The sequence below is a fragment of the Eubalaena glacialis genome, chromosome 6, assembly GCF_028564815.1.
Source record: "Eubalaena glacialis isolate mEubGla1 chromosome 6, mEubGla1.1.hap2.+ XY, whole genome shotgun sequence".
In the NCBI taxonomy this organism is placed as follows: Eukaryota; Metazoa; Chordata; class Mammalia; order Artiodactyla; family Balaenidae; genus Eubalaena; species Eubalaena glacialis.
The window spans coordinates 82959707-82974219 of NC_083721.1; the positions used below are offsets into that span (position 1 = coordinate 82959707).

At 38.8% G+C, this 14513-nt stretch overlaps 1 protein-coding gene across 4 annotated transcripts in view; it reads left to right on the forward strand.

Annotated features, from left to right (window-relative positions):
- IGF2BP2 (insulin like growth factor 2 mRNA binding protein 2) overlaps positions 1–14513 on the forward strand; it is a 165359-nt gene that overhangs the window by 113517 nt on the left and 37329 nt on the right. For all 4 annotated transcript variants that reach the window (XM_061194383.1, XM_061194384.1, XM_061194385.1 and 1 more), the window contains 3 exons: positions 8740–8788; positions 9777–9828; positions 13274–13337. In XM_061194383.1, the coding sequence (XP_061050366.1) occupies positions 8740–8788; positions 9777–9828; positions 13274–13337 (165 nt within the window). The remainder of the gene's footprint in view (positions 1–8739; positions 8789–9776; positions 9829–13273; positions 13338–14513) is intronic.

Below are 14513 nucleotides of genomic sequence, written 5' to 3' on the forward strand. Positions count from 1 at the left end.
TGGTTAGTCTTAATTACAGATAATGAATTGAGGGCCTTATAAGGGTAACTAATCACTTCATTAGAAACACAGTTTGCGGCTTCCCTGGTGGCGCAGTGGTTAAGAATCCGCCTGCCAATGCAGGGGACACGGGTTTGAGCCCTGGTCTGGGAAGATCCCACATGCTGCGGAGCAACTAGGCCCATGCGCCACAACTACTGAGCCTGCGCTCTAGAGCCCGTGAGCCACAACTACTGAGCCCGAGTGCCACAACTACTGAAGCCCGTGTGCCTAGAGCCCATGCTCTGCAACAAGAGAAGCCACTGCAATGAGAAGCCCGCGCACCACAATGAAGAGTAGTCCCCACTCGCTGCAACTAGAGAAAGCCTGTGTGCAGCAACGAAGACGCAACGCAGCCAAAAATAAATAAATTAATTTTTTAAAAAAGAAGAGAAACACAGTTTGGTTTTGTTAACTGACATCTTCATCACAGCACAATAAAATGCTTTCAGTTCTTACATGGTTCAGATCTTGAAAAGCTGGAAGCTGGCTTTGAGATCTTTCACTCACAAAGACTCAGCATTACCTCTCAAGATCCCACCCTCCTGAATCCAAATGCCTGTTTGTACTCAGGCACACTTGGATGTCCTTTCCTTCTGAGAACTTTGTCTCCTGTCTGGGATTCACCCCACCCTTCTCCATTCAGCAATCCATATTTCGGGGAGGGTTCTCAAACTCTATCTTGCCCCATGAGATTCAGTGCAGTGCTGACTGGGGCCAGTGATGATGAGCAAAGGCTTATTAGGCTTGAAGGCAGGCACAGCTCCCAGTCCTGGGCCAGGAGAGCTGTCAACCAGGAGTCAGCTGACCCTGTGGAGGAGTTCCCTAATTAATACCTTTATTGCCCTCTGTGAAGGGCATTTATATTAAATAAGTCTTCTGAGGAGCAAAGGGTGAACCACTATAGTGAAATTTCCAAAATAACCCTTCCTAGGAGAGATGTTTTTGGTCAGAGTCTACAATGAGGTTGACAGTGAGAGGGAAAACCTGGAAACCTATTCCTAAGACTCATTTTCCTAGCATTTGCCTGAGGTGGTACATCTTGTCCAAAATTCATTGAACTGAAGTATATACATGAAATGTAAATTTTGTCGTTGGTGACTTGACAATTCGAGTGACATTTTAAGAGCAAAGACTTAAACTTGTAGACCGCGGTCAAAAATATTGCTCCCAGCTGTGAGACTGGACATGGGATTCATCAATACCTCAGTTTACTTATCTGAAAGTGAGGATAACAATCCTTACTTCATAGGGGAGTGGTAAGGCTTAAATGGGATGCTTAGCACCCATTAATGTAAATAATAGTGGTGGTTTGGGGAAAGCTTCCTGCTAAAAACAGTGTGACGAATGTGTTGGGTGTCTCTCTGAAACATTAATAAACTCATCAAATAAAATAACTTGAAGGATGAGAAAGAAATAGTGTTCAATGAAGCCCGTGGAGAAATTCTGGTAAAGCTAGAGCTAAAACTGTATTTCATTCTCTATTGTCACAAAATGAGTTAACGAGTAGTATGGTAGATGGGAAAGATGGTGTTATCTGTAGGAAATTGTACACAAACCTTGGTAAGACTGGTCACGGTTTTCCTATGTCAGGTTTTTTTTTTTTTTGCTTTATTTTAAAATACTGAAGATGTGTTTGACAAAGAAAAATATTTTCCCTGAATAATTATTTAGATTTTTTAGTGTTCCTTCAGTTCAAATATTTCTATTTACCACTACTTCAGTAAAAGGAGCCCCCTTCACTAAAAACTGAATACGAATCAAAAAAGAGAAATTTTTAGATATTGACGTCCTTTTTAAAGAGCTAAAATATTGAATATCTGAGGAATGTGATTATCTACTTCACTAGAACAGTGTATGGTGGTTTCAACCTACAGTCAAGCATACTGATTCCTTTTAACAGGAGATGATTTTAACCTTTCTAAAGGGTTTGTAGAATCCTGCAGTTGGAATGAAACTCAATGGTCATTTAATGCAAATTGTACTCATTGTACCTGACCCACTAGGGAGACTCCTTCACCGTCTTGCCCAGGTGGAGCAGCCTGACCTGTCTTCTCATGAGCATCTCATCATTATCTAATTACTTTTCTCCTTCTACCTCTTTCAAGAACAATTAAGAATTCCTGATGTTTTCCTCAAGAGGGAAGTCTGGAATTGTGTTGGCAACCTCTTAAAAAGTCAAGGCCTCTTTGAGAGGGGCTCGGAGGTAAATGAGTAAGTTACAAAGTCTCAGACTATTGCTTTATCATATTCACTGATTTCTTTTCTGTGATATTCAAGCAGTAGACTTTCAAGAGGTCCTGTCTCTGAATTCTCATGAAGCATGAGTGTGTTCAGGCCACTTGGGGGTTTATGGTTTTGTGGACCTGAGTTTATAGAGCAAGGGAATTTACTGGGTTCATAACTGCAGTTCTCCTGGCTCAAACCCTTTGCAACAGGGCACCACAATAATATCTGATTTAATCCTTATATTATTTGGCCCATAACACTGCTAATATTCACAAGGACTTTACTCGATCACATGTTTTTTCTCCCTAAAAAAACCCCAAAACCTCTTTTTCACTTTTTAACAGTTTTTATGTGGAAAGCATTTGGTTTTCTAATAACTGTTGTAATACATTTATTTTAGATTCCATAGCGGCAGATGCAGTTGTTCTTAATAATTTTGTAACAAAGTGACAACAGTTAGTTTCATTGATTTTTTTTTTTTAAGTCATGCCCTGTGCCCCCTGTGTGTATGTGTGTGAGAGAAAGAATGAGAGGCGGGTGGGGGAGGGGATTACTGTAAAAGGCAGCTGAGTGCTGGATAGAAGATTGGCCGAGGCTATCACCGGTGATTCATTTGCTTCCCTGATTCATTGCTAGCCCTAGGTCCTAGTTCAATTTAGCACAGGATGTCCCTTGTACAGAATGTCCAGAAGTTTTAAGGGGAACTTTTAGAACTAATGAGGAATGGGAAGGAGAGAAAGTGCCTCAAACACTTACTAATGAGGACATGGGATGCAGGGGAATCTGATTATAGCACTAGAGGAGGGGGTGTGGCCAAGAGCTCTGGTGGTTTCAGCCTTGGCTCTGCCACTGCCCTTGGAGTCAGTTAGCACACCTGCCTCTAGATAATGCACATTCCATGGTGCTTTGATTTCCTTGCAAGATTAAAACCACAGTGTCATCTGATGGAGCTCAAAATTGCTATGGAAACAGATGGGACCTAGTTGGGTAGGATCTCTCATTGAACCCCAAAGGACTCTCTTACAGGATCCTTTTGCTTCCTCTGTTGCTTCTCTTGCCCACAGTTTTCCCGGAGATCTTCTGATTCTTAGCTTGCCTAATTTTCAAATGGAATCTGAGATCCTATGAGCTGGGTGTCCACAATATATGTTAAGTCTTCCCTACTCAGACCCCCAGCATGGTCAGTGCCTGGGCTAGAGTTCCCAAGTTGGTTGATCAGACTTGTGGTTAATTGACCGTATGCCTAAAAACTATGGCATTATCCACCTCACAAGCAAACAGGCGTTTCACACACACACACACACACACACACACACACACACACACAGAGATGTGGGGTGGTTCTTCAAAATCACAGAGATTCCTTGACAATTAAATATGATTTTACTTCCCCAGCTGATTGCCCAGATATTTTAAGCAACAGATGCTACCATACAAAATAACTTCTGCCAGGTCCTTGAAATTCCTAACAGTGGACATCGAGTTTTATCTGAAATTCACTCAGAGCTTTCCACTTCCTCTGGGCATCTACAGTACAAAGATAATATATTCATGAAAAGTACCCTGAGGCACTTACATGTTGAAGAGCCTTAGATGAGCTGTGGTTAAGTTTTTTTTGTTTGTAGTTAAGATTTGATAGTCTACATGTGTATTCTGTTTTCACCAATTAACCAGAATATAGAATCCATCAAAGTGGCCAGTTCCTCAGCCAAGCAGAATAGCTGTTGGGCTATATTATTATTTTCCTGGATGGGTAGAGACTGAGCTACTTGCTCTTTTCCACTGAACACACTTACTTGAATATGAAAGTGGGAAATTCTGAGTTCCTGAATCCCAGAGCCTTGGGGAGAGAGCCTGTGTGTCTATATTAAGAGCTTGACTGCAGGTCTTATTCTGTTTTCAGGTAAAAATTTTTTTAAAAAAATCAAAATCATGTTCCTTACTGCCTTTATTTACTCTTGTTTTTAAGGTGGACTGAGCATGTTGAAGGCTCAGACCTGGCACGCATATAAACTACAGGTGTGACAAATTATTTTGGATGGAAGGGTAAGAGCCCAAAGTTTAGAGCAGTTGCTGGGGCAAGAGGGTTTAAAGATAAAGAGATGGGGAATGGGACAGTAACAGGGTCATGAATGGGAATTTGGATGTGGTGACAGGGAGTCATTCAAGGAAGGCAGAAGCAACCAGTCATATTTGTGTTTTAGAAAGTCACTAAGTGTGGGATGAATGGGAAAGGAGGGAAAAGTAAGACAGACGGCAGGCCAGCTAGGAGCTGGCTGTAATGGTTCTGGGTGGTGAGGATGAGAAATGTCAATCATGTATTTTTAGAGAAGCTTGATTTCCTTTCTAAACTAAAGGAACTGTGAGGTTTTTCCTTTTTTTTTTTAAGGAACAAAGAACTATTTTCTTAAAACCAATCACTTTCCTAAGTTATTGTGTAAATTGGGCTTGTTTGCAAGCAGGGCACACTTTTATGGATTTCAAAGGGAGAAAGATCCACATTTGTTGTTCGAGACTGAGCTGAACACTGGGTTTCTTCTCTAAAGGAAAGAAGGGAGAGAAGTCTTCCCTCTCCCCTTTACTACCTGGCAAAGGAGAAAAGGACAGCCTGTGCCCTCCCAGGTAGGGTCCAGAAGGTCCGCATCATAAACAGACAACAGCCAGCAATAGCAGTGCTTTTCCCAGACCCCAGAGTTCCATGTTCTCCTTTTCTGCTATGCGCTTGGCCTCTTGCTGGACAGGAGACTAGTAAACAAGAAGCCTGTCCTTGAGGAAATTTCCAATCCAGTGAGGAGAGGACCAGCGCCAGCAGATAAGTAATTATAGCAAAGAGGGAGCTGTTATAAAAACTTAAGAGTGCATAGAAACAACTCTTTTTTGGAGATGCCCTGGAATTGTCTGCAGGTGTGAGCTGGGTTTTGAAGAGCACACAGACATCCCTCCCAGGGAAAAAGGGGTTGGGCATCCTGGGTGCCCTGACAAGCAGGCACAGTGTCCAGATGATGCCATGGAAGCTAGCAGATCCCAAAGATCCTGGTCACTCCTGATCCTGAAAGACAGTCTCTCAGGACGTTCTCCCAGATGACCTGACTGAACTCCAATTGAATGGGTTCTGCTGAAGTAATCTCCATTTCCCATTTTCGTTTCTGGGTTCTTTTTCTTCCTTTCCATCCTGGTCTAAAATTAGAGATGCGACACACTAGCTTTTTAGAGAACCCTGCTTAACGAACGTTCCAGTTACTCAAATGATTGCCTGATGTGCAGTCCTCACACCAGATATTACAGGGAAGCATCATTGTTTTAGACCCATTCAGTTAGGGTTTGGGATCATCTGGACTGGGCAGAGTTTGATCATTTACACACTGTGAACAAAGGGGTTTGCCAAATAAATTACTACTTTGTTAAATAAGATTTCAAGAAGGATACCTAACCTGTTGATAATTATGGAGAAAATAAGAGGCTTTTTCTCTTTTTTTTTAAAAGCAGGTTCCAGGATACTTTAAAGAAATGAATCTTTTCGATTCATGAAAGCAGCCCTAGTAGGAGTTTTAAGTGTTAATTTTTTAAAGTAAGTAAGACATGAACATGTCATTTTTTTAAAAAGCAAGCAAGGCAGAAGCAGCTAAAATAAAAAGTACATGTCCCGTTTTACCAGCCAAATGTTTGTAGCTACCTTTTTCTGTGCATTTACATATATACACAGATAGTTAATGTTTTGTGACAGATAGTTTTAATGTTTTAATGACAGTTAGTTTTGTTTTGTGCTCTTAAAAAACAGATCAAACCTAATCTGTAATTAGCGCTCATCTTATAACATTATGCCTTGAAGAGTGTCCTATGACCATGGATACATGTCTACTTCATTCTTTTTAACAGCTGTATAATGTTCAGTATTATGGCTCTACTATGATTTACTTATTCATCTCCCTGCTGGTGGATATTTAGATTATTTGCATTCTTTGTCATAACAATGCAACAGTATCTTTCTTTATTCAAATCTTAGTGTCTATGCAGAAGTTTCTTCCCATAGGATTTCTATCAATAAATTCTTGCTTAGCAGTTGTAGTCAATGTTTATTTATACTTGGAGATAACAAAAATATTTTTCTTTAGAAATATTCAATTTTCTTGTAAATTATGATGCCTTTTCTATAAATAGTTAGGCTTGTGACATCCTTTGTGGAGCATTCCATGTAGCCACTGTATGGGATGGTGTCAGCAGTTTTATTATGAACTCTTGCCAAACGCAGTGTCAGGAATGAGCCTTCATAGCACAGAAGCAGAAATTAGTTCCTGGTTCTTTTTTCTCCTTCCTATCCTGACACAAGATTAGAGGTTCTACAGAATGGCTTGTATAGTCATTTAGGCAGCTCTGGTAAAGCATCAATGCATTCTCATTTTTAAAAAATAAAACAAGACAGAAGTAGTATATGGGATCTAGAACAGAGGGATGGTCCCGCTTAATTTAAAAAAAAAGATCAGAGGAACAGGAGCCCCTCAGTTCCTTTATTATTTGTTTGTTGTTTCCCCTGTCTGTGTACTTCTCTCTCTGTCTCTCTCCTTTTTCCTCTCTGCATGAATTGTAACATTTCTTTCTGTGGCTATTGCCCAGATTAAAGCCATGGAGAAATGTGTGGCTGCACATAGCAACTATTTGGTACCTCTTACACGAGAAGGAAAGGAAAAGTAATGGGGCTACACTTTGGCCACCACATCTCTTCTCTTGCAACCCCCAAAGGCGATATTTATGGGATTTCAGTGCCAAGCCCTTCCATCGAAATGACCTCTTCTAATATTTAAATGCTGATTTGTGTTTTCTTTCTGGGATCTAACGTGTTCTCCAAAGATAGAAAAATTCTTATCTTCGTATATCTATTCTTTTTTCTATCTAATTTTAATGATTAAGTAAAAACAAATGATCTAAATCACTCAGAGTTATCAGATGTCTTGGAAAAAGAGAAAAATCTTCTAAATAAAAAGGCAGGAGAAGGCCCAAATATCCATCAATAGGGGATGGATATTTGGTACATCCAAGTAGTGTAAAATAGAATGAGGATGTTCTCTATCTACCAATGTAGAAAGATCTTCAGGACATTACTGTTAGGTGAAAAAAACAAGATTCAGTGAGTGTGTAGAATATGCAAATATTTCTGTAAGAAAAGGTGAAAATAGGATTGTATATTTGTATTTACTAGTATTTGCATAAAGGAACTGAAGGTTACACAAGCAACGAGTAAGACTTTTCATGGAATACCTCTTTAAAGTGTCCTGATTTTTGAATTAGGACTGTATTACCTATTAGAAATAAAAATAATTTTTTAAAAGGAAGTTCTGCATTGTTAGGTAAGATCCTCTTTAAGCCTGCTGTGTATGTATTCCACCTCTCATGTTTGAGCCTAGGTACCTTTTGGGGTAGGGTCACTTGCAGGACTATGTATTTTGAGGAGGAAGGGAATAATTCTATAATTAGAACATGTGTGGCAATTTAAATTCTGACTATTTTGGTAGGAAATTGAAAAGGCAGATTTGCATCTAAGCTGTTTCTTTAGCTTGTTCAGACTTCTTGGGTTTTTTCTTTATTTTTTTCCTCAAAGTAATTGAAAGTTTTATTTATTTATTTTTTTAAAACAGCTGTGTTTTATTTTATTTATTTATTTATTATTATTATTTGGCTGCATTGGGTCTTCATTGCTACGGCGGGCTTTCTCTAGTTGCGGCGAGCGGGGGCTACTCTTCATTGTGGTGCGCAGGCTTCTCATTGCAGTGGCTTCTCTTGTTGCGGAGCACAGGCTCTAGGCCGAGCACGAGCTTCAGTAGTAGCAGCACACAGGCTCAGTAGTTGCAGCACGTGGGCTCGGTAGTCGTGGCGCACAGGCTCAGTAGTTGTGGTGCATGGACTTAGTTGCTCCGCAGCATGTGGGATCTTCCCGGACCAGGGATCAAACCCGTGTCCCCTACATTGGCAGGCGGATTCTTAACCACTGTGCCACCAGGGAAGTCCCTAATTGAAAGTTTTAAAACAAGCTGCTCTTTTTTTTTCTTCGTTTAATTTTTTAATTGAAGTATAATTGATTTACAATATTATGTTAGTTTCAGGTGTACAGCATAGTCATTCAGTTCTTTTGTGTGTGTGTTTTTTTTTTTTGCAGATTGTATTCCATTATAGCTTATTACAAGATGTTGGGTGTAATTCTCTGTGCTATACAGTAGGGCATTATATAATGATAAAGGAATCAATACAGGAAGAGGATATTGCACTCATTAACATATAGGCTCCCAATATAGAAGCACCTAAATATATAAAGCAAATACTAACAGACATAAAGGGAGAAATTGACGAATGGCTTAAAACAAGATGTTCTTGATTCACAATCAAAATCCCTTGCTGATGTCTTGGTGAACATAGTGAGAAAGTAAACTCAAACTGTGGTCTTAAGCCTGTTTGTTGTGTCTGTGCTTTTATCTTTTACAGGAGCAGGAAAATTCAGATTCGAAACATCCCTCCTCACCTGCAGTGGGAGGTAAGCCAATGTTATTTCTATAATTATTATCTTCCTGTTCTCTTTCCTCATTTTATTTTTTAATGGGTTAATAAGGGATTTTCTCCCTTTTTTATAGTTCCCTTTCACATTTAGGAATTAGAGGTCCTCAGACTTTCCCTTCTTCAGTGCCCCTAATGTGCATGATCTGCCCTGAATTTGGGGGTCACATTTGTCCCTTTCGTCGTGCAGGATGTGCACTTTGATCCCTTATGTTCTGTCTTCTCAGAAACCAAGCACCAACAGACAAACTGTGAAACAAAATACATACCTTGCTTGTGATTTTTATTCCATGATTTTATAAAAGAGTTTTACCTTTCTAAATTACAATTTGGGGAAAAATAAAATAAATGGAAAACCCATAAGAATAGAAGGTTCTTTGTTAGTTTGAGCAAGTTTTTTGTTTATTTTGAATTAGTTGCTATGAATAACAGTTAAGACATATTTTCGGAGTTGTAAAACTTCTTACAAGATTGTTACCTTGAAATAAAATAAGATAGAATATGAGGAGTGGCTTTACTGCATTATTGAAAAACATACTGCCCCATGTTCCCCAACCCAAACAAAATCAAAATAGCCTTAAAGGAAGCAGAATGTTTTGTCTAATGTTTTTATTCCTTTAAGAAAAAAAATTTTCATTGTGGAAAATTTTGAACGTATACATATCTCATTACTTTGTAAAATAAGGAGATCCCTAAAGGAAAACTGAAGGAAGAAGGTTAAATCTTCCAGGAAGGAGAAGTGATCTTTGTGCATTATTCTGCTTCTGATTTCAAAAGCAGCAAGTGGGTTCCAACCATCATGATGAATGTGATTGTTAACAATTACTAAGACTCCGAAGCTCTGCTGTGTTTCCTCAGTGAACAGATTACTCGAGAGCCAATAAGCAAATGAAAGTCCTGTACATTTATTCAGTTCTAGCTGCTTTTATGGAAGACCTGAAATTCTGACAGCAAAGCTTCTTTTTCAGGTGTTGGATGGACTTTTGGCTCAGTATGGGACAGTGGAGAATGTCGAACAAGGTAATAAGTGACGAAATTAGCCTATTGAATTTTGAGAGGGATATTACCTGTTATTTCTTATAGGTCGGGTCAAATCCAAGGACAAATAATAAGTTCAAATTCCTTTGAAGCAAGCTTCCTAGAGTGTATGTTTGTATATCTGTATGTGAGAGATGTCTATATCCATCTGTCTATATCAATTTTTTCAAAGAATGGTTTTCAGGCTATTTTTCTTATACTCCGTAATGTACTCAAGCACTGGACAAATGCTGTCAGGGTGGGGGAAGCTTAATTCACTTGGAAGTAACTGGATTTACACTATTACAGCTTTCCTCTTCCTGGTTAAGAACAACATATCCCTAATATCTTGGACTGAGTGTTTCTCAAGGTGTAGGACTCCTACCCCAGAATTGCCTGGAGTGCTTGGGAAAATGCAGATTCCTAGGGCTCACCATAGACAGACCTACAAATTAAGACTCTTTGGGGGAAGAAGTCATGAATCTGTATGTTCAACAAACACCCCCAAGTGATTTTTGTGTGTACTCATTTGAGAGCCTCTGTCTTAGGAACAATGCTGTAAATCCCCAGAAAACACATTTTCTTTTTCCTGCTGCCCTTATTTTTGTCTTCTAAAACATGAAGTGCTATGATTTTTAAAGAAAAAAAAAAGGGTTCCTGAGCTGATATCTTATGTAGCTATTTAAGAGTCCCTGAAAAGTAGATTCCAAGCTCCTGATAGGACAGGCAGTAACATGTGATAAAGATTATTTTTGCATTGACCTAGAAAGCAGACTATGAATTCAGTCACTTACTGACTGTGAGCCCTTGTAAAGGTCACTTAACCTTACTGGCTCAGTTTCTACATGTGTATAATGGGGAGAATAAATTTACCCTTCCTATATCACTGAATAGTTGGGGCACCCAGAGAGAACCTGAATAAATATTTACAGACCATGGAGTCATACATAATCGTTAAAGTTCACTTAGGAAAAATCACAGAGAATCCATTTTCTCATATGCAGTCTGTTCTGTCTGCCAGTATAATTAATATAATAGTTTTAAAGCAGTAGTTATTCAGATGCTCTCCACTCCTGAATATTAAAAATACTATTAGTCAATTTCATACTGCTGACTGCCCATGCCCAAAGGTGAAGGGAAAGAGCTCAGAAGGAAGACATGATTTACAAGGATTCTGTTTTCTCAGTTCTTGTTATTTCCCTCAAATGGAAAAGAAGACATTCTAATAAGGAATGGATTTAGTAGGCAGGATGACCTTCCAGACATGAACCTGTAAAAGTTACTAACTAAGACTGTGTTATAAACTTGGGACAATGCCATGCAAGGAAGAAATACTCCAGGTCCCTGGGGGCAGTTCACAGCTCCAATGGCACCTGTGCCCTGAGAGCACTCAGTTTCAGCTGCCTCACAACTACGGGATAGAAGTGCTGGGCTGTTGTTTTGTTCTGTTTCATAGGTGATTCCTGATTCAGCAGGAAAACATTGTCAGTAGGATTTTAAGGAGAGCTTTCATGTCCAATGAAATAAAGTATTTGAATGGAGCTCAGTTTTTCCCAGAATCACAGGTCTGATTTCCTGAAGACAGACGTCTTTCAAGAACAAAGAATATGACTAAGGAGTAGAACAAAATCTGAGAATCTGAGACTTCTAGTGGATAGCTTTATTCAGGAGGTTCAAAGCCAGCCTTTCTCCCGTTTTGGGAGTCTTCAACCTCATCTGTAGCACTACAAAGTGCAGATATGAGGCCTTGTAGCATTCAGTGTGTCAGCACTGAAAGAGGATGGTTGTGGGCTGCACATTCCCTATTTTGCACTATGAGGACCTCTCTGTGTATTAGAGAGCAAAACGAACACTCCCAGGCCAAGGCAAGGGCTGGGCTCAGCACTGGTGACACGTAAATCTCAGTGGCAGTTCCTTCCTGAGGATTATGCCTCCCTTCCCCGTAAGGGCTGCAGCTACTTTGAAGTTATTGGATAACAGTGATCTTTAACCTTTTTGAGAATCGTATGGAAATTATAAGCCAGAAAAATCCACGTACCCACAAATTTGAATATTTGCAGGGAAGTGGGGAGGGTGAGTAAAGAATTCCTGAAGCTCTAACATGGATTCAAGATTAAGAATCCCAGGACTTCCCTGGTGGTCCAGTGGATAAGACTCCAGGCTCCCAATGCAGGGGGCCCGAGTTCAATCCGTGGTCAGGGAACTAGATCCCCCATGCCTCAATGAAGAGTCTGCATGCCGCAACTAAGACCCAGCACAGCCAAATAAATAAATAAATAAATTTAAAAAAAAAAAAAAAGATTAAGGATCCCTGCACTATAGGGTTTTATTATTATTTTGAAAAGCACCTCTATTGTGGTTCTCTTGAATTATCCTCACCTTAATATTGTTAATTCCAAGTCTCCCAATAGCTTAAATGTTTTAGTGGGGGGGGGGGATTTGATTTAGTTATGTTTACTGGTTTTGGGGAAACCAGTATTTTTGGTTTAAGTTTACTGAGATTGAGAAAGTTTTGTCTTGCTTTTTGAATTCATTTTTAATGTCTGACTTTGGAAGAAGAGGCAAGCAATTATGAATCAAGATAAACCAACGCACAATAGTGATCCCTTGTTAACCACTCTTAGAGTTTATGTGTTCTCTTTAGTCAAGTGGGTTGGAATTGTCAACTTTCTTTATTCATTGTACACAGTTACTAGATTTAACTCACACAGTCAAGGAGGTCTATCAAAGGGAAACAAAAATAGTAATAGTTCAACCTTATCCATGAATGAAGAATTAAAATTAAAATACTTTCTTATTATTTTATACATATATCCAGTTATTTTAAAATAAATGCAAATTATAACAATTAAAACTCAGAGTGAAAAAAAAAACTCATAGTGGTACAATAAATTGATACAAACTTTTAGGAGAATAATCTGAAAACAATCATTAAAAAGCATTATGTTCTTTTACCCAATTATTTTCCTTCTAAATTACCCTAAAAAACAATAATTCAGAAGAACACAAATCAAGTGATATTTGTTGCAACAATGGTGATTTTTATCAACACTATTCAGAATAGCAAATACTAAGAATAACCCATTTGTCAACAATTAAGGAATGGTTAGGCAAAAATCATGGCACATTTACTTGCTGCAATTTTATATAGGCATTAAAAATGAAAAATCCAAAGAAAATGTGCATATACTATACACATGCAAAAGTGTTGATAAAATAAGTGAAAGTGTAGTTTTGAGTTGTATATACAATTGATTACAAATGTGTATATACAGTTGATTACAAATTACTATGAATGCGCATGAATAAAGATAGAGATTCAAGTAACTCTAAGAGATAGGGCAGTGAGGTTTTTTGTGCATTTTTCTCTAAATAAGTTTATTTACATTAGCCAGAGGGTGGCAGCTTTTTTTTTTCTATGACAATGTAGTTTTTGCTTCTTTCCTAGTCAACACAGACACAGAAACTGCCGTTGTCAACGTCACATACGCAACAAGAGAAGAAGCAAAAACGTAAGTGGATTTGGGCTTATTTCCCTTCAGATTTGGGCGTGGGGGGGAGTGGAGCTTGTCTTTGAATTCCATTGAGTCCTGTGTTTTATAAACCTTTTCTGAAAAGATGCAGATCTTTGACACATCAGTGGAGCCCCAGGGCATTTATACCAGAGTGTCTGTTTGTTGATTGTACAGAGATTTTTATCTTGAAAAATGTTGAGCCTTGGCATCAAAACCAAGGTGGGAGCTGTATCTTGATATAGTCAGGAATAGAGGGCACCACGTCTGTGACATTGTGTCCACTAGAGTCTGCTTTGACAACCACTAGGAGCCACTTTCACCTGGAGCTTCCTCCATGCACCATGAGGAAGAAGCCCAAGCCTGTTTCTGTCCAAACTCATTGAATGGATGCTGAAACCTCATTTTCCCTCTATGAATATTAAAAGAGGGATCCGCCTTAGTGACATCAGCCCAAGGGAGCATTGTCATCTAGGAGTGGTTCATCAAAGAGCACCTGACTCAGGTTCTTTTTCCTACTCACATTCACCTCCTAATCCCACTCATGGCTACATTGCTTCAGTGATGGTTAATTGTGAGTTTGGCTATTAACACACACGGGACTGAATTTTTTTAAAAAACAACAACAACAAAAACAAGTTCCTTTTTTTTTTTTTTAACAAGTTCCTTTTTGTAGAGGGTCCATGAAGTGCCTGTCAGGTCATCATAACTAGAATTATGGTCACATGTGACATAACATCCGTATTGGTTATATGTCCCAGGATTATGCTTTTATTTCTTTTTCAAGGTTTCCACACCCATGAATACATGGTTAACCCATTCTCATACCACTAGTTTTCAAAATGTTAATGTTGCATTGAAAAAGGCAGTAGTCATTTGCTGTTGACTTTTGCACACGTATGTAAGCAGGATACATATACCAACAACTCAGCCTTTACAGTACTTGTCCATCTGCTACTTAGGTAGGCCCTCTGTACATGATATTACTTTGTTGCTTTTATTGAATTCAAAAAGTGCTGCTTTGTAGTAAATTCGTAAACCCTAAACAGTAACCTTGTAGAAGAGGGTTAATTTTTTCACATGCTGCCAAAAACATGTGAAAAAATGGTTGCACTTCATGTATAGTTTTTAAGATGCAATAGTGGGATTTATCAAATTGATAAGTCTTTTAAAATC